At 41.4% G+C, this 22267-nt stretch overlaps 3 protein-coding genes across 7 annotated transcripts in view; 1 reads left to right on the top strand and 2 right to left on the bottom strand.

Moving 5' to 3' along the window:
• CPSF3 (cleavage and polyadenylation specific factor 3) overlaps positions 1-971 on the bottom strand; it is a 29097-nt gene extending 28126 nt beyond the window's left edge. Inside the window, exon 1 of one of the 2 annotated variants that reach the window (XM_066612170.1) lies at positions 817-971. In XM_066612170.1, coding sequence (XP_066468267.1) covers positions 817-887 — 71 coding nt within the window. In that variant the 5' untranslated portion in view covers positions 888-971. The remainder of the gene's footprint in view (positions 1-816) is intronic. The other variant, XM_066612163.1, reaches the window with a different exon arrangement.
• Positions 972-1049: 78 nt separating this feature from the next.
• ITGB1BP1 (integrin subunit beta 1 binding protein 1) lies at positions 1050-8983 on the top strand. The gene is made up of 7 exons (XM_066612183.1): positions 1050-1170; positions 2318-2419; positions 3889-3967; positions 5092-5228; positions 6174-6266; positions 7524-7673; positions 8291-8983. Exons 2-7 carry the CDS (start codon positions 2348-2350, stop codon positions 8360-8362), a joined length of 603 nt encoding a protein of 200 aa, XP_066468280.1. The 5' UTR covers positions 1050-1170; positions 2318-2347; the 3' UTR covers positions 8363-8983.
• Positions 8972-22267, bottom strand: part of ASAP2 (ArfGAP with SH3 domain, ankyrin repeat and PH domain 2) — a 133572-nt gene continuing 120276 nt past the window's right edge. For 3 of the 4 annotated variants that reach the window (XM_066612143.1, XM_066612135.1, XM_066612150.1), the window contains 4 exons: positions 21469-21539; positions 19379-19491; positions 15463-15585; positions 8972-14332 (listed from right to left, as the gene is read on the bottom strand). In XM_066612143.1, coding sequence (XP_066468240.1) covers positions 14258-14332; positions 15463-15585; positions 19379-19491; positions 21469-21539 — 382 coding nt within the window. In that variant the 3' untranslated portion in view covers positions 8972-14257. The remainder of the gene's footprint in view (positions 14333-15462; positions 15586-19378; positions 19492-21468; positions 21540-22267) is intronic. The other variant, XM_066612127.1, reaches the window with a different exon arrangement.

The following is a 22267-nucleotide window of genomic DNA, read 5'->3' on the forward strand; positions in this document are numbered from 1 at the left end:
AGTCACATGGCATCTAGCTCAGCTGCCATTGAAACTACAGAGCTGAAAACACAGGGTAGAGTTACTGGGCAGGGCAGGCTCCCAGTGGGAGAGAGGGGCATGGTGCTTTGTCCTGACTAGGTGGGAAGAAGGCGCTGAAGGGTGCTGGAAAGGGGGGAGGTCTCTGTGGTTGGAGAAGAATCCAAGTCTGTGTCTGCTTTGACTTCCAAGCTGGAATGTTTGAATCCTGAGTTATGCAAAATAAGAGGATGCATGTGCAAGGTAATGGCTGATCGCTTTAGGCTTAGGTTGGAAGCCTAAATTGATGATGTCACTACCTCCAGCCATGACATCACCACTGGGTTGATGACATCACTTCAGGTGGGTTCTGACAGATTGTCTTTCTAAAAGGTGGGTCCCAGTGCCATAAAGTTTGGGAACCTCTGCACTGGCCAATACAGTATACACCTTGTAGCCCCAGGTGTGGCTGCCACAGGACACACTCCTTCCCTCTCCTCAAAGTGGTTTCTCACCCAAGCCCTTGACACCTGACCTCCTCCACCCCCCCCTTGGTGAAGGGCCACCCTCCCCATAAAACCATGCCCAGCGTTGCATACACGCAACAGGGACCAAAGGTGTACAACTGTGGGCCGGGCAGGAATGAGTTAACGCAGGTGTGTGCAGGCGCATGCGCACAGACGAGAAAGCGAGATGCAGGGGACGGGGCCCGCGCTCACTGCCAACACCGGCGCGCGGACGGGGCTGGGGGGAAGGGAGGAGAGGGGCGTTACCCGCCCAACGGTCACGGCGCGGGCGAGCGAGCCTCATGTCACTCACAGGGGCCGAATCAGCAGCTGGTCACTCTCCTCGGCCGGGATGAGCGTCTCCACTCTCCTCCTCACCGACATGCTTGCGAAGGGAGGGGGGGGAGCCGCGTCCACTTGATTGCCCCTCGCCGGCACCCGTACTCCACTCACAGACTTCCCTCGTTCCCCAGCCAGATCCGGAGGAAGAGGCGTTTCCGTGGCACTGCGCCTGCGCGCTCGAGGGCCGGCCTGGCGCATAGAGTGAAACGTTCCTAGAGCGGAAGAGCTGACCATAGAGATGGTGACGCCCGACAGAAGCAGGAGGAGGCTTGGTGGCTCTACCCTTGAACCGTGCAGGCTGAAAGGGCTCTGGTGGCCATGAAGGGTGAGAGAGTGGTTGCCTGGACCGGGGAAGGACGCGAGGCTGCTGAGCTGGGCAGGGATGGGGGGGGGGAGAAGCTTCACCTGCTGGGCTTCTGCCTGCGAGGCTGTTCGGGGCGCAGCAGGGGGAGGTGGTGGAGGAAGTCTGAGCCCGGCAGCAGCCAGCAGGGCTCAGTCACTGCTGGGTGTGCTGGAGGGCAGCAGGTCTCTCAGCAGAGCCAGCTCCAGGCTTCCACCAGCCTGGGGCCCTGCCCTGCCCTGCTCTCAGGCTCCAGAGTAGCCACATGGGACTCCAAGGTAAGGGAACAAACATTCCCTTATCTTGAGGAGGCCTCTGTGACTGCCTCCCCACCACAGGATGCAGCACATGCCCCATCCTGGGCTACACTGGCGCTGGAAAACAGGATAGGATTGTGCCCTGCGGCTGCACTCTATGCCCTTATTCCCCACACTATGCTTCCCTTGAAGGTCCAGGTACCCATGCAACCAGTCCACCATTGCCCCCACCGTCTCCACTTTCAGTGTTGTTGAACCAGGCAGGGCAGTGCCTTGTGGTCACCATGGCAGTCAAGTAGTACCCGCTATATTTCGAAGTACCAATAAAAATGCTTGTGCCAATGGCTAAACAGCACTGCTTTAGAAGAAGAACCTATTGGGCTACCATCTAAATGTGTACCATATGTTTAACTTTATAGGAAAGTTTAAGGGGCTCATTCTATAAGCATATATGCAGTTGAGGCAGCAGTGTTGAGCAGTGGTTTTACAGTGATTTGAAGACTTGTGGTTCGAGAATGTTGTTATTCAGATAACATACTGTACTGCATTCAAACTGCATGTTTTATTCATTCCTATGCACAGAACTCTGAAGTTAGGCTTTGAGACATACTGTCAAAACAGTTATTTTTCTCTGTATTTTAGGGATTTGAACATCTACCCTAAATGCAGTGGGGAGTTTATTCCCATGCACATAGAACGATAAAACAGATAATTTAAAGCATCTAAGTTAATAGTTATAAGTCATAGAATTTTCTTGCCCGCTTAATTTTATTCATTAATTTTGTTTATTCTACTTTGTTTGTATTTGTATACTCAGAGTGTGTATAGCAGCCTTAAGTTTAGCAGCCTTAAGTGACCTTTTTCTTTCCTAACAGCATTCTCTTTGATCTTATGACAATAAAAAAATGTTCAGGAAAGGAAAAAAGAGGCATAGTAGCAGCAGTTCACAAAGCAGTGAAATAAGTACTAAAAGCAAGGTAAGCTTAATTGGCTATGCTTTTTTTGAAAAAATTAGCAAATTGGTTATGTTTCACATTGGTCCGTGGAATGACTAACAGAACAATCCTGTGCATGCCTTCTCAGAAATTGAGTTAAGTGGAATTTTTTCTTGGGTAAATATTCATAAAATTGCAGCTTGATCATATCCAGTTTGATCATAAAATCCAGAGTTCATTTCTGTTATCCCATGTAGAGCTGTATTAATAATTTTAGCAGTTACTGGATTGTGTATTCAGAAATATTTTCTGCACTTATTTGGTATTAAAGCTGAAAATATATTCCAGATGTTTCAGTACTAGGAAAAAGGGTTTGGATATCCATGTGACCATATGTCTGGGGTGCGTGTGTGTGCCTTAAATTAAATTGACTAAATTGAAACAGGATATTTATTTTATACTGTTATGATAAGGAAGACGACTCTAACCTTAATTATTTTAAATTTTATTAGCAAAACTGCATCCAATGAAAATAGAAATAAATAGTACGCAAAATGCTGCTTAGTTTGGGGAAAGTAATTTTATTTATGTTATGTTCTTAGTGGTAAAAGAACTTCTGGTGTCAGATGCAGCATGTCAGTTTTTATCATTTGCAATTCTCCAACCAACTTAAATTACAGGTGTTGCTTTGTGTAGTGAGTGGAGCACGAATGCATGCATTTTAGCACTATCATGTTTTTTTTTTACTATTTCTTGTTAATTCTGAACTGAAATTTGCTACATACTCTCCTCTTTAGGGGCCATGGTTATTAGTTTACGCAATGTTGTAATTACACAACACAAATTAAAGGGCTATATCCTTCCCTTCATACACATGGCCAAGATGTTAATAATGGTGGTATTTGCTGAGATGCTATCCAAACAATTGCATTAGCATTGCTAATTGCCTTGTCTACCACCCACACCCATGCGGTCATGTTGATGGCAATCATAAGGCCATCGTAAAGTGTATAACTGAATGTATAGTGAAACTTATTATGGATTGTCCATCAGAAAGTGATTTAATTTCCAAAGGTCCAGCCTTATGATTTAATGAAGTAGTTCCCAAATTTATCTGGATCATGACACCCCTGCATCCTCTTCTTCCCAACTCAAGTGGATGCCACTATCTTGGTTCTCACAAGATTTATGAGATCCAAGATGATGGTGCCCAGATCTTGTGAGATTTAGGTGCTGCCATCTTGGATCTCATGAAATTTTGCAAGATCTAAGATAGCAGCATCCAGGGGAACAGGTAGGAAGGGCCACTGAAGACATCCTGCGGAGCCCCTGTGTGTACCGCAACACTCTAAGGAGTCACAACGCACAATTTTGGAACCCCTGGTTTAATGAATTTCTTATTGAAGGAACATAGAATTAGAAAAAAGTAACTCGTACAAAAACAAATGTCTAAAGATCAGTTAACCTGAACAACTTGGTAATAATTGTTATATCTGTCTTGCCTATCTTAGTCTGTAGACTCCAGTCTGGGTGGGCTTTCAAGATCTAGTACTGTTGCTAGTCTAGATACAGACTCCACAAAAAGTTCAGGTATGTAACTAGTGATGATCTGAAGAAAATTACTGTATGGGTGAAAATTTAAAACAAACTTGAGTTATATTTAGGGATGTCTATCCTCTAGCACAGAAGTTTAATTTTGATTTTTAACACAAACTAACCCAAATTCTTCAAGCAGTATAACTGCATTAGCCGCACACAAGCTCAGTCCAAGCCCTAACACTATCTGAAGTGGCATGCAAATTCTTCCCTGCACTGGACCCTAAATTGTAAGGTGGATTATGCAGCATAACTGCTTGAAACAGGGTAGAAAACATCACACAATTCTAACTCCAGGGTGAGGTGGAGAATTTCAGAACTGTTGGGGCAGGCATTCTTACATGTTGCCTTTTGAAGAGTTTGGTGGGTCTTGGATGGTGGGAAAGAGCTGCTGTTATGAAAGTCTGAAACATCCTATTTAGGTAATAAAATCTGGAGGGGCAAAAAGGATGGCTGCAGAAATACTGTGTGGGCTGGGGGAGGAATCCGCTAATTGGTGTTTGTTCAGAGCTGTGTTTATCTTTAAATCGCTGAGCGCACTATTCAACTTTACAGTGCTGATGTAGCCATGCCTACAGGGTGTGTGCTGAATTCTGCAGTGGAGGGGCATTCACAGAAGTCTCTTCAGGGTGAGGGAACATTTGTTCCTTTACCTCAGGGCAGCACCACTGCAGCATCAGCACTAGAGTGTTGGATAGGATTGGGCCCTGAGAAACCTTGTGGTGAGAAAAGCCAGGGGGGAAAGATTCAAATTCTGTGCATGTATTTCCATAGCTCAAAAATGACAGGTATTATGGTAGACATTTATTTTGCCAATGTAGTTTGAACTTGCACTGCTGTGAAAATATAGTTTCAATGCATGTAGAAATACTGATTTTTAATATTTATGCTAAGAAAATATATTGCCTGACTTTTAATATTTTTGAATTTGGCCTTGTTTTTAACCATAGGAAAAAAACTGTTGCTTCATTTCTCAGGTTTCTTCACGATGCATAATGTAGGATAATCACAATGGTTTTAATGGTTTAACACTGATAGAGTTCTAATGGCTGAACATCTAGTTCCTGCAACAATTCAGGTTTTGACTTACAATTACTGGTATGTATCCTTCTTTATAGGTCAGAGCAATAGCAATTCAGATACTTGTGCAGAATTTAGAGTTAAATATGTTGGTGCCATTGAGAAACTGAAGCTTGATGAAAGCAAGACTTTGGAAGGACCACTGGACTTGATAAATTACATAGATGTGGCTCAGGTAAATACTTTCTTTAAATACTACTAAATTAAGTCAGTGTATATACCTTAGGTGTATTTTTTGGCAAAATGTTGATCCTCTGTCAAACCCTTTTTATTTTTAAGAACTGGCCTCTAATTCTGCCAGAATCTGTTGCTATTCATCAGTCTGGGAAGCAGGGCAATATACAATATAATTTTTTCTTGCCCTCTCTAGGCACATGCCAAAATTACAGGTGGGGCCTCAGTATCTGCAAGGGATCCGTTCTCGACCCTTCACTGATACCGAAAATAACAGATAATCAAATCCATAATTTTCTGCCCCTTTCTCCCTCTGAAGTGAACTGAAGTATAGCTCTGATCCCCTCTGGAGGGATTCATAAAGCCGGTGGTGATCGGAGTGCAGCTCTGGTCCCCTTTGGAGGGCTCAGATGGAGCTCACTCTGCCTCAATGCAGACCTGGGGGATCTGTGTTGAGCCAGATCCATGGATGAAAAATCCACAGATAAACAGGCATTTAGCAAAACTAATGAAGTTTTTGTGGAGCTTTATGTTTCATTATGTATGAGCCCAGTTATTTTTCAAGTCCCTGTTGAGATGAGCAGATGTGAACATAGCTCAGCAGTGTGCTTCTGTATTAAATATTGCTGACATTACCACTCCACTTCCATGAAGTTACTGTCACTCTTTCACCTTTTAACCATTGATGATGATGCATATGCATCTGTAATAAAAGGTATGAGTTGTAAGGGGTCTGTTTCTGAAGCATGAATACATTGTCTACCGTAGCACTAAAAGAAAAACCTCTCATGGTTCTAATATAGGATAAAATCTAGCCTTGCTCTGGCCAGCAAAGGAAAAGACTGGGCAATACAGTAAGGACATGGGAGTTTAAGCATGACACATGAATACTCCGTGCTTTGGCAATTCTTTTCACATATAATGCCTTTCTTGTTTCTTTCCAAAGCAAGATGGAAAGCTTCCGTTTGTTCCAGGGGAAGAAGAGTTTATTATGGGAGTTTCCAAGTATGGTATTAAAGTCACAACCTTAGACCAGTATGTAAGTGATTAGGTTTTTTTCTCATTTTTTCCTCATTTTTAAAAATGCACTTTGATGATTGGTCAGATTTATGGGGCTTCTCAATTTTTTGTTCCTCTCTGTATTTAAATACGGGCAAGATGGAAACTTAAAATTTGATTTGGCAAGGCACACGTATAGTTTGTTTGTTTTATTGGTCGGAAAACTCCTGAGAGATTGGATGATTCATATAGTTCTTTTGACCTTGTGACAAAAAGCAAACATGGACAAGATTCTGCCATTTTGGTGTTCCTAACTATATGACAGTTTATGAATAGTGTAAATTTCCCTTTACATGCAGGGATTTTCCTGCCTTTTACAACACAAATAATTTGTTCTCTTCCTACAGTGATGTGTTCCTTCAGTAAAACTGGTCCTCTAGCTAAAAATGAATGTCTTTCATTCCTGTTCCCTATTTTTGACGATAAATCCTGTGCATGACCTCAGAAAGCCTGCCAGAGCCTTTTGACAAGCGCTTCCAGTTTGGCAAAAAAAAAAAAAAAAACAGAAGTGCCTCTCTTTTGCCTCCCTGCATCTTGGAACACTTTCCAGGTGCAACTGGAAGGTCATGACCAGGAAGTGAAGCCCTCCAGCACAGGTCAGCACCTGCATTGGGTCAAGTCTGCTAGTGCCAAATCCATGGATAAGGAGATTCCACTGTACTTCTTTTCTTTTGCTTTCACTTTTGTTTTCTCCTGCAGATGTGAAAGAGCTTCAGCTTTTCCTAAATACCAGCACCCCTTTTAAGGAACTGGAATAGTCTCTCCAATTAACCTTACTTGGGCAGGGAGTCTAGTTGCAATGACATATCTGTATTCACTGCTGAGAAACTCCAGTGTTGCAATGGTGTTTTTCTTGAGTGCTAAATTAGCAGTACATCTGTGGATGCCTTGTCACAGGGGACCAAGCCAACTCTAAAGAACAAGGCCACTCTTTATACTGTTTTTTAGTAAGTCCAGTGTCTTCTGTGTTGCCAAGATGGAGTCTGAGAATCTAATGAATAGCCCTGCTGCCAACTATTTTGGCAAATAAAGCATGGAACAAACTGTATTCCTTTCCCAAAACTCATGGAAAGATTTGGAAGTAGTATGTAGTTGAATTTCTAATATATAAAAAAAGTGCAGTCCTCTCTAGAAGTCTAATTGTGTTCAGTGGGATTTAGTCCTCAGTAAGTGGATTAGGTTTGCAACCTTAGTATCTAACGTTGTGGAGTTTAAAATTAACATGTGAATCTTTCAGGATGTTTTGCACAGGCATGCGCTTTACCTAATTGTGCGGATGGTCTGCTACGATGATGGCCTTGGGGCAGGGAAGAGTATGCTGGCTTTGAAAACTACAGACGGAGACTATGAAGAATACAGCCTTTGGATATACCAGTGTAATAGCTTGGTAAGGGCCTCATTTAGTTTTATATGTCACTATTTTATCTGACACTAGCCTTTCAGGAAATTATTTAACATGTACTAAACCATATTATATTGGTGTCTTATGGCCAACTACATGACAATTACTGGACCAAACATGACAAAATGAATTTGTATTATTGGGTCCAGAGTACGAATCTACTGCACTGCATGGACAGCTCATGGCTGGTGCCATACTTGTTTAGAAGCAGGCTGTTCCATGGGCCTGGCTGTACCATAGTTTGGCCTGCCACTATCACAGTGAGCTGTCAGTTCCCAGTTAACTTTAGACTAAAGGCAAAACCAAGGCACATGGAGCTCTATATATCATGTGAAGTTGAAAAGTACTCTCTTGAACTAGAGCGAAGTCTTTCCTGGACATTGGGCCAGCATAAGTCCCGTAGGCTGGACGCATGTTCCTAGGATGACTGAGCTGTTCCACATAGGATGCTTCTGATAAAAAGCTATCTTCTGCTTGATATGGGATCACAGTAGAATTTCTGCTTCAGGGAAACAACACTCAAGATGTCCCAAAAGTTTGAATGCTCTTGCTTTATGACTACTATCAAGCATATTTGAGCAGCTCTTGTTTCTAAAATGCAGGAACAAGCACAAGCTATTTGTAAAGTGTTGTCAACAGCCTTTGATTCAGTTCTAACATCTGAGAAGTCCTGAATTTCTACAGCTACACTTCATATGGAGCAAAAGGACTATGCACAGGCTGTACCAACTGAAGATGAATGTTTTGAAATGGAAAAGGTGTCAGGTTTTTTAAAAACTGCCTGAACACACTGTTCACAGGAGCAAAAGGTTTTTTAAAAACAAATGTATGCAGCCAAGAGCCAAAACACAATTAACTTTGTATGGTGATGCACAAACTTATTATTTTATATCAGACCTGTGGGTTTATAATGTTTTTAGCACTTATGTACCTGTGAGTAAAAGTGTGAATTTAAGATGCCGTTTGCATTAAGCATTTTAAATTGTATTATTTAAGGAACAAAGTCTGTGTGCCTCATAAGACACATTGGGACACGTCTTTGGTTTCTCCAATGGTGCCATGCCAAGCACCTGGGTAAATCAGATAGGTGGAACTTACTTCAGTGTAAACATGCACCTGATTGCACTGCATGTTGGTTATAACAGAGAGAGGAGGGATTTAAAATACAAGCTAATATTCAGTTTAAGATTTCAGGCATACTTCAAGCTTCCAGGTATTGTCAGTCATTTTGTTAACGGAGTAGCTGTGTAAATATTTTTCATACTCAAATAAAATGGCCAAGATGAAGTTTAAAAGCAGTTTATTCCTCTTGTCAAGTGATTGGTTTAACAAAAGTAAAATTAATCATGCTCCAATTATAAATCACTGCATTCAGACACTAAAAATAAAAATTGATTTAGGTTATACAATGTATACAGTTGCTCTGCAACTAAACAACCGAAACCATCACACTGAAAATTATACATCTCAAGTAGCATTCTGAGCTGCATTTAAGTGTCTTATGTTCCTTTTTAAAATAGTTAACACAGTAATCTTAATGTGCCTACTAATAGATTGTTGAGTGTCATCATCTTCTGTTGTCTGCTGTGAAAGATGATGTAACATGTAAATCATAGTGTCTTACTTCCAGAAAATTAAATTTATCCAGGATTCTGAATGATGGGCAAACAGTAGGTGTGAAGATGAATTTTTAAAACAGAAGTCTTCGTTACAAGCCTGGTGCCACCATGCTGTAGTGTGAGAAAATACACTTGGGCTGAATTCTATCCAACTTTTCAGCACTGATGCAGCTGTGCCAACAGAGCACCCTGAGGGCAGTCACAGAGGCTTCCTGTAGGTACAAAAACATTTGTTGCTCATGGCTGCATCGGCATTGGAAAGTTAGATAGGACTGGGTCCTTAGTCCCGGTCTTCCAGTGACCATGATTTGAGTTTCTCTACACTAAGACTAAGATCCAAAGAGTCACTTTAGGTGCTCCTGAGGCCTTTTTTCCTGTGTACAGCAGGCTTGCATGCCATTTGCAGTCTGCTTTTGAAAGCTCCCTTAGGTTCAAATCAGGATTGCCATTTAGCATGGAGCAATACTAGTCCAAACCTCCTTTGGGCACCCACAACTATTAGTGTAGGTCTTTGAATCCAGGTCAACGTGAAATTTAAAGAACAGATAAAATTTCAAAGACTGCTTTACACATTGTATTAGCTGTTAAGACTCTGTGTTAAAAATACTGTACATAAGTGAACTGTGCAAAATAACGTGCCAGTTTTCTAGAGTTTACCAGGGATAGAAAGATACAAAATTAAGAGTTGAAACTCAAACTGAATCCATCAGCATCTGAATAAACTTGTAGTGGCAAACTATTCTTCTAATATACATATATATTTACTGGGAACTTTGAATATGGAGGCATAGCTTTAAAACTTGCAACAAAAGTATCCTGAAACATTCCAGTTTACTCCCCATTTACACTGCAACAGCTTGTATTAAAGTGAATTTTTAATAAGTCAATCAATTGCACCCACACATTTGATGAGTTGCCTTGAATTACTATTTTAGCAAGGCAGTAGAAAGGGTGAGACCCAGCATTTTTTTTAGTATAAATATACCAATTGGACCCTTTTCCCATCTGTTACAACCTACGCTAGCCAATATATACATAATTTCTGTGTCAGAAATTCAAAGTTCTCTTGATAAATCTAGAGATACAATAGTCACAAAACTTGTGATCAAAGCCAATGTGACCTGGACATTGATTTTCTAATCCTATGCTACCAGTGCAGGTTTTGATAGCATATGCAAAATAAGAACTGTTACAGTATCACAATATACAAACATTAAAAGGACATTGCTATGTTTTGTAATATTCTGTTATCAATTTAGAATTATGAAATCTATTCACAATTATTAACAGTGTAACTACCATGTTCTGGAGTATACTTAAGTACACAGTGTGAGTCTGCAGACAGATACTGACTTGCTTGAGGGACAGTGGTGTATACTTTAATACAGTGAACATTTGGATCAATACCCTATTATGTCATCCCACCACAATAGTCTATGTATGGACATATCGCCATGTGCTTTAAAACAAGTCTAGAAACCATAAATTTTGGGTTTAAAAGAAAGGGATCGGAAGAAAGGTGTTAATTACATTTCATACACTTTAAGTTGATTTAACCAATGATAACACCACAGGTTTTTGCTCTACTGCCAGTAGGCATCTCAAACATGACTTAAGAATGAAATAAAATAGATTGTTCAAAATGTAAATTAGTATAGAAAATTATGGCCCTATATCTATAAAATATGAAGTACACCGATCCAGGATTTAAAGTAAATATATTAAAAGATTTCATCAGTAAAATGGAGGGCACATTTCTTTGCAATTTGATGCCAGGAGATTGTATTTTCCCAGCATTCAAATAGCAATATTTTCTTGCTTGAAAAATGAAAGTTTCAGTTTTCCTTGAGAATGCTGTGTAGATTTTGGTTTCTGGAGACTAGTGGGCACCCTCCAGATAGTCCTTCAACATTAACAATGAATAATACTTTTTTCTTGCCCCACTCCAGGTTCTGTGATGCTGCTAGTCTGTGAACTCTGAAGGGATACACATACACATGCATGAGTGTTTCCTCACTGGGCTACTCCATGGTGGAAGCACTTATCTTGCCCTTTGACTAACAATAGAAACATGACTAGCACAAGTTATTTCCTGCCTGCTGCAGCAGTGTCCCTCCACCCTCCTTCCTGAGAGACAGGGCCAACAATTTGCATTATCTCTTCCAAGAACAGGGAGTCATGCCACGTAGTGTCCTTGCTGGCAGCTAAGCAAGGGCTTTGCTGAGCTTTGCGAGAGCTTGTGGTTTTTTCTGGGATTTTCTTACCCTCACCCATGACACTTCCAAATTAGGAATGGGGGGGGGGGGAGCTTTCACAGGCATGGAATAGCATGACTGAGCTGCTGCCTCTCCAGTAGCACTGAGAACTCCTCTTGGACCTTTGACAAGGTGCTAAAGAGTTTAATCTTACAGACAAATTTTCTTCTAACAGTTACTTCAGCCAGAAAAATGTTGGGAGTTTAATGTTCTTTGACCTAAACCTATGTATTTTCAACAAGCACAAAATTGGAGCATGTTTATATCCAATGTGAATCCTGTTTACAACAGATCACAGGAGGTAGCATTGCTATCCTCCTTTCTTGGAAGACCACTCACCATCAGGAAAAAAATGATTGACACAAGTGAGACATATGGCCTGTTTCTACCCAAGCAGGATAGTTGCTGTTAGAAAAGCAGAGGCTTTTCTTGTGTCCTTTTATGACAGCATCCTGGTATGAAAGTATCCAAGTTTATCATCTCCTGGTGGGTCAGAACTTATTGTTCTAGCCAATCAAGCCTAGAGAAGACACTTATCCACAGGGATTATGGCAGCTTTTGGGGCTTCTCTCTTGATGAGATATGTAGCATTGCAACATGGACTTTGGTCTACACATTTATCAGATACTATAAAATTAATCTATTTTCCTCTGCAAATACCACCTATGGGAGTAGGGTGTAATAAAGGCTAATTACACTGTTTAACTCCCACTTCAACTGAGAATCCCCCCTGAGATGGCACTGCTTGGACATATGTCTGAAAGATGTTCAGTGTGCTCCAGGAGCTATGGAACAAGAGGAAATTGTCTTAGCGTTAATTCTTGTTCTTCATGCTCCTACTGTAGATGGCATTCTTTGCACCACTATATTGGGTAGGATCCATTTTGTCTTAAGTCTTCTGCCTTGTGACCTATGTCAGGAGAGCAGGTAGGGACTCATAAGGATGTTCTTGTCCTATTCTCCCTTGTCTTCCTACTAGAACAGTTCTGCTTGACTTCTTTTTGTTGCTTTTATTGAGGGGTTTATTCTGCTCTTTCTAGTTTTATCAAACAGAGTATGAAAGTCTCTTCATTTGGGGGAGTTAATGCAAGAACTTTGCTGTCCTCTGATTTAAGGGTAAGTAGTAACCAGAACAATTTAAAGTGCCTTCCTGGAGGCAAGGAAATCAGGACCTCATAGTAGAAAGCTTCCAATTTTACTTAGTTCTCTTCAATCCAGCCTCTGCTGGCAGATAAAACCTTGTGGACTTGTAAAAATAAGTACTACCATCCTTTATATCACAAAGCCACAGCGAAATCTCTGGTAGTGCCAGTATATCAGAAAAACGCAGGGATTTAAATCATTGTCAGCTTTGGCAACGATCTCAGAGATCTTAATTATTGCCTAGGTAGCAGGTTTTAGTCCTTCATTAGATTAAAATTTGTGAGATGCTAAGCACCTCTGCCTCATTTACAACACAATCCTATGATGTCTACTCAGAAGCAAGTTCAACTGAGTTCAGTAGGACGCTCCCTAGTATGTATGTAGGATTGCAGCATTACAGTGACCTATAAGTATGTGTGTTTCACGCATAAAGTGCCTAGCGCTGCTATTCCAATGCGTAATCAATGGGACAAGCTATAAGACACAGGAGGATTGTCCTGCAAAATTCCTTGATATTTGTGCCCTGTCTGAACAATTCATCTCACTTCCTTGGTGAATATCAATTTACATTGTTTCTGTTGGTCTCTTATGTGCTTTTATCATAGAAATACACATAATGTGCACACACACTTCAGGTTATTTTCAGAAAGCTGGGTTGTCTGTTATGACACTGGGTAAAGTTTGGAGGGTTTGAGGTTTCTCTTTTTCAGTCACTCTCAGTCCTTTCTACTCATGCATTAAAAAAAAATCTCTCAAGTAGTGTAGGTTTCTAAATAGCAATAACACCTACATGTAAAGAAGATCTCTTCTTTTTTAAATGGAGGGACAAGTCCTTAGAAAGGTTTTTCAGAGCTCTTCTAGGAATCTGTGTGCTTCCACAAACTTATCTCTTTATCTTAAACCAGTGGATGAAGACCAGGGTAATAAGGACTTGTTCAACTCCATCTACATGTGGCAGATGGAATTTCATATTTTTGTGGTGTATTAGATAAAAGCAGGAAGAACTACCTGTCTTAAAATGGAGGTTTTCAATGCAGCTACACTGTACCTAGACAGGTTTCAGGTCTCTGACAGTACAACAAAGGTCAGATATGCAGTATAGGCACCTGAAATTGGCACTGAAGTGTAATATACTAGTGTAGTCAAGCCATTAATGTCGTAGCTTAACTGGGCTGAAACTCAAAAGTGATGAGTGTTCAAAATTCCCTTGATTGCTGAAAGGAGATGCCAGAATGGCTTGGATGCTGGGAAAGTTTAAAAGGGGGGGTATGATGTCAATGCATCTGAAGTAAGTTTCACATATATTTCATGGATCTAGGTTCTTTTAGTATTAAGTTTTAACTGGGCTTTCCAGTTCACCTTGAAAACATTTGATCGGATCTGCTGTTAAAAAGCAAACTTCCCACAGGCAAGTTCCCTCATAAGGATTGCAGTAATGAAGAGTCAACCATAGTGTATCATTCATGAAGCATCCCAGTAAAGCATCTGTTTATAGGCAGGAAGTTCCAATGAAATCTGGAAATGGAAAGTCTCTCCACCTGCACGAAGTGGTTTAGTCAACAATAAAGTGCACAAATGATACAGGGAAAGCTCCTTTCCGGTTAGGATCTCCATCAATATGCCCAATCTGGAAAAGATACACAGACTATTTTAAGAAAGAAAGGTTGCAACTTGTCTTATTTAGTTTGTCTTTACAGAACACTGGTCTCCACTACATAAGGTGCAGCCATGTACAATTATTCAAAAATAATCCCTGGCTATTAAAAGCAGTACAAAGTGGACAATGCTCTTTTACAGTTTGCAGTATATAATGTTTAAAGCTAACAAGGTAATTCTAACCCTAGTTCTAATTCTCTGTTCTTTAAACCAGAAAACGAATGTCACTGAGACACCAGACCAACTCTTTGCTAGGTTTAAAATTCTTCTGAAGCAAAAAACTGTTACTTTTCCATCAAAATAATGTTAAAATTTATCCATTTCCTAAAATTCATCACCCTCAACACCTGAAAATTCAAACTTGCCATCCATCTTTTGAAAAGAAAAATGTACTCTGTCTTCAAATTTTCATATATAGTATCCAAGGCTGATTTCCATTGGTAAGGTCCTTCTTAACTAACACAAATTGCATACAGAACAAGAGAGAGAATACTTTTTTATGTGTTCTGGTCCTATCCATAAAGTTGAATATTAGTTGAATAAAGTATAAGTATTTATTCAACATTTATTGAATTTATTCAACATTTATTGAATAAAGAATAAGTATTTATTCAACATTTATTAGTTGAATAAAGTTGAATACTAGTTTTGTAGAACATTATTCAATGAGTATTTATGATAAGTAACATGAAGAAGGAACTTTAAATAGCCTAACAGTACATTCAGGCTGATATGCAACAGCTACTGTAGGCAAGCTCACTTGGACACAAGAACTAGTTGTGCGATTCAATGGATCCTGGCCTACAGCTAAGCAGAAGGGACTGCATGCTTTACAGATAGAAACTGATTTTCTAAATGCTCAAGTTTTTGCAAAGAACAGTATTCATCTGTACAGATGTTCGTTTTGTAGACTGAAAAGCCATGATATGCTTTCAGTCAAATTAGATAAAAACAATGCTTTTCCTCCTTCCATGGGATGCAGTTGAAAACAATGACCCCTATTTTAGCCAGAAGTTTAGTTCCATTGCCTGTTGCAGTTCAGTTCCTGAAAACTCAATTTTCATAAATACATAAACTACACACACTGAAAAAAATACTTACCCACCACTCCTGATCTTCCTCACCATCGACAATGATGACATCACCTTCTGAAAACGTAAGTTCATCTGGATTATCTGCTACACAATTGTAAATTGCTTTTACTCGCTTGGGTTTTGTTTTCGACTGCAATACACAAAGGCACAAAAATTGATGAGCAACATATTGAAAATGCAAGCCAAGGAAATAGCATTAGCTTCAGTGAGAGAGTGTGAGCACTGTGTGTGTGAACAGAGACAGCAGAAGATGATGTCATGTATTACTTTCCCCAAGTATTCATATATGTTACACGCTGGCTTCAAAATGTGCATGTGTGGGCTGAAAAGTGCATAATACTTTGCTATTCACAAATTACAAGGTGCACACTTCCCCACCATCACACAAGTAAACTTGTGAAGAAAAATAACTTACAAAGTTGCCCTTGAGGGTTCGATCTTCTTTCTAATATTCTCAGAAAAATTCAGAAGGGCCACTACACACATTTAAGAACATTTGGAAAGGGAATATACACATGTATATTCTTCCTGAGCTGGTATACAACAGAATAGGCATGTACCACTCCTTCAAACATGCAGCTTACTCTGTAGATTGGGGAGGGGGAAGAGTTCAGTGGAAGGGTACCTGCCTTGCCTAGAAAATGTCCCAGGTTCAATCCTGGGCATCTCCAAGTAGACTAAAACTTCCTGTCTGAAACCATGGAGAGTAATATAGTAAAAACAATAATACTGAATTAGATGGACTAATGCCCTGACTCGGTGTATGGAAGCTTCTTATGATCTTTTTTGGGCAGTCACAAATGATGTCAAGCCCACCATACTGATCTCTAAGGAAGTATATCACTGCATTTTGGTGAGAAGAATAACACCGAATGTATGAAGTTTGTTCAATGTATACAAAGGTTGGCAGCTACAAAATTTCCACTTTCCAGAATATCCAGTCACATGCTTTGACTTTTTACACATTCTCCAAATAATGAAATGCACAGTAGTGCATTGCTGAAAAGAATATCTAGAAATCTACTGTATTCATGTCATCTTCATGCAGTAGTTACTAACAGCTTCAAAATGGGCAATATACCCAGCATACAATGGCAACGAAGAGACATAGCAAAAAATGGTCCTATACCTGTATCCTATATTGGGCATTTATATTTATAAACAGGTTAATCAAACTCTTTACATCTGATTCCCAAACCTCCTGTTTCTGGTTAAAAGAAGGTAAACTTATATCTCACTTGTGGCTTATTTCTATGGTAATTTGGGCAAGGAACTACAATGGAGGATGGAAGAAGCAATTAACAGCTCAGTCCTATCCTCAAGATATGCCAGCATTAAGTCCATGTAAAGCCATACCAGCGAATGGCAGCAATGAAGCAAAGGGCATGGGTGCAGGTAGGTGTGGACAGCTGGGCAGGCCAGTGCAGTAGGCAGCCTGTGTCACATGCTAGTGCAGTGACTGGCCCCTGCAGAGCTCCCTCTGGATAAGTTCATGTCCTACAGCTTCCCAGCCAGGTATGCCTGTTGCAGTTATACAAGGTATAACATGCTCCATGGGATGCTCTTTGCCTGTCTCCTGCTATGGCTGGATGGTTAGCAAGGAGCTTTGTGGAGTGGCTGGTTAGGCTCTAGATGTGCCTTCCATTCTTCTTTCATCCCTGCCATAGGTGTTTCTGGCCAGACATGCAAACGGTGAGTGCCGTGCTGGATAAGGCCAGCCCCTTGACAGGGCTGGCCAGGCTCCCAGCCTGCACCTTTGTGTAGCAAGCTACCAGCACCTTGCTTTGCCTGAGTATTAAGGGTCCTTGTAATGCGAAAGATGTGCCGAACCCTCCTTTTCTCACTTGGTAATGTTACCATGGCCAATTTTTTTAGCAATGAACTTGTCAGGTTAGCACTTGGGGACCAAGTTTTGACCAAGAATTGTCAATTGACCAAGAATTGTCATCAAAGAGTACTGACACAGTAGGATTTTATCTAAAGAATTTTACTATAAACTTTACAACAGTGAGGTAAGTGTTAATATATATTCTACAGGAGGTTTGCTCCTCTGTGGGACTTTCCAGATGATCTACAGGGAATGCTTCTCATGTGCCTCAGCCCTCCCAAGTATCTGCTCAGTCATTTTTTCCTCAGAACCACTGTCTCTCCCCCTACATTCTTTTCTTTTAACTTTCTTTCCCAACATTTCAACTGCCATTCCTTACACAAAGTTCTCCTTTCCTAGAATTTCTCCTTGCTTCTTTCCCCGCTTCCTTCTCTGCTTCGGGGGTGTTCCCCACTGTCCCCTGGCGCCATAGTGCATAATGTGGAACAATCCCGACTTCTCCACCCCAAGATTCATAGGAGTTATCTGCTTCTGCCCCTTTGGCTACTTGCAACACAGTAGCACCTGGAGGGGTGCTGTGTCATCCTTGTGCCATGTGTGTGTAGAGAGTGCATTTCCCCACGGCTGCTGACAGTGACTGTTGCAGTTTTGCTCATTCCCAGGGGCTACCAGGCACAACACCCTTGCAATGGCTTCTCGTTGGCCCTGTGCCTACCACCTGCCCCATCTCAGTTCACCTCTGCCAGCTTTGGGGTTAGGTAGACAGAGTGACATCAGACTGATGTTAGGACATCACACCATGGACAAGGGTCTGTATCAGGGTTTCCACAAATACTGGGGGTGTTTCTGGGAAGGGTTATGCTGGCATTATTGAGACAGCTGCACCAGCATGGCACTGCCTGGACAGACTTAGTTGTGCCAGCGTCAGTTCACCGTCAGCACAGCTTCCAAATAGGGTTGGGCCATTAGATTACTTTCGTTAAGCTGAATTCATCTAGCTAATGTCCTTTAGCTGAGGCCCTACACTAAAACCTCTTCTAAGGTGATTTATTTAGATCTGTTGAGCTAAACCCTTTAGCACAGTATACTTTCAGACAGTTCCCCCCCCCCCCCACTGTGTACTGATATTTGCAGACATAGTAGGATGGGAGTCAAGTGGAACTGGTCTGCTCATTCAGTATGAGGAATTCCTAACCAAGATTCATTAGATGTGCTAGATTTTCACAACTTATCAAACAAACATTGGCTGTGACATATTGTTGCGATGCACAAAGAATTTCCTCTGATGTATTCCCAAGCTTACATGCAATTTCACTTTCAAAATAAGTGACATATAAGTGAGCAAATGCTCCATTTTCTTTTCATTTTCTTAGCCTAATAATATTGTCGTAAGCCGCTTTGGGCCCCTTTGGGGAGAAAGGTGGGTACAAATAAAGTAAATAAAATAAATATTTTTTTCCAAGTTCAAAAGGACAACAAGTAAGAGAAAAAGATTAATGGTATCAAAAATAGTTGCCTTCCCTCTTCAGATTTCACACAATTTCTTTAATTCCAAAGTAAAGAACAGCGAAAGAGATTCTTTGCTAAGAGAACACCAAGCCAAGGAGCGAGTGGCAACAGCACCTAAAGAAACAACCTAGAACAATGTTTCTCAAAGGGTGGCCTGGGGCTCCCTGAGTCCCCTTCAGGGGCTCCCTAAGCAAACCATAAGTGGCCACCATCTGTCATGCACTGCTCCATACCACATATGTGCTGGCATTCTGGAGCTCGTCGAGACCCCTAAGGAGTCTCAGGGAGGCCAAAAAGTTTGAGAACCAGTGACCTAAGAGAACTGCTGGAGACAGCCTCTTTCCCATGTTCACAAGGGCCACTTGAAGATCAGTTTTTTTTCCAAGGGAAGTCAAAAGAGAAGAATTGCAGGCCAAGAAGGTCCTGCCATCAGCTCCTGCAGAGACCACCCATGGACTTAAGACATGGACTGCCCTTTTATTAATTTACCTTTTGTAACTATTTCTTTTCTTTTTTTAAGTATTAAGCTGATTGTCTTGATGGAAAAGCAATATATAAATACAATAAATAATATAAAAATATTTACTATTTGTGACTTTCTTGGCATTGGAGCTGGAGGTTGGACTGGTACTAACATGTTTGTAGAAGGGGCAACCTGTGATCCAGGAACTTCAGATGCAGATGAAGACTCTCCTGCCCCTGAGACAAAAAACAGATGACTTTCAAAACAACATACCTGACTCTTTCAGGCAACATAACTTTATTATTACTCTTGCAACTGAGTTAGACACAAAGTATTTTTGGTGGCTCTCCCAAAACTGTGTACTATTTGTGGCACCAAAATTAATCAGTTACTTTGTCAGCTGCATCAGAACTACAGCTGCAGAAACCCATGGCAGCTTATAGACATAACTGCACACACCCTTGGCAAGAGAAAGCCTTTAAGGCTTTTTGTATCTTGAGCATGCCACTCAAGCCACCCTTTTTCCTAACACTAATTGGCCTATATCAGGCTATAATTTTTGAATGAACGAATGGGGAATGGCTCTCCCCCCTTCCCCAACCGCAGTGAGGAGACTGGAAGGTGCACACACACTCCCCCCCCCCAACTGTGAACAGCAAGTAGTGAGGCAATTGGGAGACTCTCTCTCTCTCTGTGCTTGTTGATGCGCCTTATCATATTTTGCGATCTGCAAAACCCTTAAAAGTTTAAGGGATTTTATCAGTCCCTCCAGCAGCTGATAGGGGCAAATTGCAAGAAGCAAGCAGTGAGGTGATTTGGAGCTACTCACTTATCTCTCTCCCTCTCTCCTTCCCCCCAAACTGCACAAACTCAACACTAAGAGGTAAAGCGAACCCTCTGAACAGCTATTTAAAGTCTGTGCGCACTTCCAATTTATCAATAAACCAGATCCTACAAACTCACAGTTCAGTCAGCTCATACCGGTATTTCTTGCTGGCTGAGGACTAAGGCCAGCTGGGACTAAGGTCATCAAGAATAAAATACATGAGATTTTCATTTTCCTTGCAAGTATTTCTGGATTATAAACTGGAGCTCCAAACTATGGTAGATATTTTAAGAAGAAGAGCAGAAGAACTGTATCATCTCAGGACAGGTTCAGTCCAGTGTGCCTACTCTGCAGCCTGTTTTTCCTCTCCCAATCTAATCAGCCAGGCAGCCACCACTGAGTAGAGCTGCCTCCCTCACACTCACTGAAGTCATACTTGCTTTATAATGTAATAGAGAGATTCAACTGAGTTCAACAGGGGCCACCAAACTTGCTCTCCAGGGTTAGTGGGCTTGCAAAAATTCAAATAAACACTCCAGAATGCCTGCAGTGCAGCAGCCTCCACTTTGCTTCTTTGCACTTCTTGCCCAAACTTCTTGCTGAGTAGCGCAGGGAAACCCCTCCCCTGAACTGCAGGCAGCAGAGGCACAGAGTTTTCTAGCATAGGCAATGTGAAAGCTGTTGCATGCCTGGCATGACTCAGTCAGTACACAGAATTGGGCATGAAGGCATGGAGGCTGCAGAGCAAGCGTACCTGATTGTTTGCACTATGGAACAAGCTGGCGTGGCTGCCCAGCAGCCTCTGCATCTTTGTGCCCAAACTCAACTCATCACCCACACCAGAAGGCTCTAGGGCTGCAGGGCGCCAGGTTCATTTGCAATGCAAGGCCATCCCTCCAACCAGTGGAATAAGCAGAGTGAGGAAGCATTGCCTGCCTGGTGCCTGCTGCTCCTCCTCCTCCAGCAAGTGCTTTTTTGTTTCTAATTGCCAGTTTCTGTTTCTTTTTCCCTGTCAGCAAAGTCAGGTGAGGCTCCCCATGGGAGACGCAGTGGGCCCCGGAATGATCCAACAGTGCTGTCAAAATGCCCCACCTCAACAGCTAATGGGTGGCCCAAAATATAACGATGTATGTCCTCTCAGGCTCACTGCACCTTCAAAGAGTGTGCAATGGTGCAGTTTGAGGGCAATGCTTTTCTACAGGGTTTTTAAAAGTTCACAGATATCCTGTGTGCCACTAAGTAGCATCTGTGCCATGGGTTGGCCACCTCTGCCCTAAGCCAAGGAAACAGCATTCAGGTTTTACCATTTCCAAAATAAGCATGGGAATTGGCTCAACGTTGCTGCTAAGAGTAGAAAATTACAAATTTTATTTTTCACATAAATTACCAGAAGACTGCTGGAGAGATCCAGGCCCCTTACTGTGCCCCTTGTTACTTAAGCTGGACGACTTGTCAGTCCTGTTTAGGAGAGAAGCAAATAATACTATCCATTATCACCTCTGCAATTCACTGCATCGCATTTATTATTTTGCCTTTTGCAATTATCATCAGTACAGTGGGTCCTCCTTATCTGTGGGGTTGGAAGCCACAGATTTGACCCACCGCAGATTCCAAACCCATGTCTAGAGGGTCAACAGAAGACCTCCAGATGTGACCAGAAGTGCCTTGGAAAGGGCAGACTGAGAGGAATGCAATGCCACCAGCAGCAGGTGACAAATCACAGTTCACTTATGAATCACTCCACTATGCTAATTTCTGATATTAGGCCTAGTGCTTGCTGGTTGTGGTGATTCTTACAAAGCAAAGCACAGGAACCACAGAACTCTTCAACTACACAGTTCTTGTTTCACTTGTTTAGGAGATAAAATGCTTGACTGACTGGGAAGAGTAATAGCTAGAGGGGGTTTGTTGCTGAAAACACAAAACACCGCCATTTTGGTGTTTAAGGTTTTCCAGAAATTAAAAGAGATTACTTTTCAAGTTAGAAATAATACTGTGGCTGCACCTGCTAAAACTATATCACCTATCTACTACACTCTTAAAATGTTTAAAATTAATAAAAATGAGAACTTGGAATGATAACTTGGAATAAAAGACGTAACACTGTTCTCTGCTTTTCAAATCAGGAAATGTGCGGAAAAATGAAACAATTTTCAAACACCCCTTGTAACAGCAGATGATTTCCA

This window comes from Tiliqua scincoides, chromosome 1 (assembly GCF_035046505.1).
Source record: "Tiliqua scincoides isolate rTilSci1 chromosome 1, rTilSci1.hap2, whole genome shotgun sequence".
In the NCBI taxonomy this organism is placed as follows: Eukaryota; Metazoa; Chordata; class Lepidosauria; order Squamata; family Scincidae; genus Tiliqua; species Tiliqua scincoides.

Coding starts and splice junctions, on each gene's coding strand:
- ITGB1BP1 (XM_066612183.1), top strand. CDS start 2,348: ATGTTCAGGAAAGGAAAAAAGAGGCATAGTAGCAGCAGTTCACAAAGC. Junction 5,229..6,173: donor ATTACATAGATGTGGCTCAG/GTAAATACTTTC, acceptor TTCTTTCCAAAG/CAAGATGGAAAGCTTCCGTT. Junction 7,674..8,290: donor TATACCAGTGTAATAGCTTG/GTAAGGGCCTCA, acceptor TCTAAAATGCAG/GAACAAGCACAAGCTATTTG.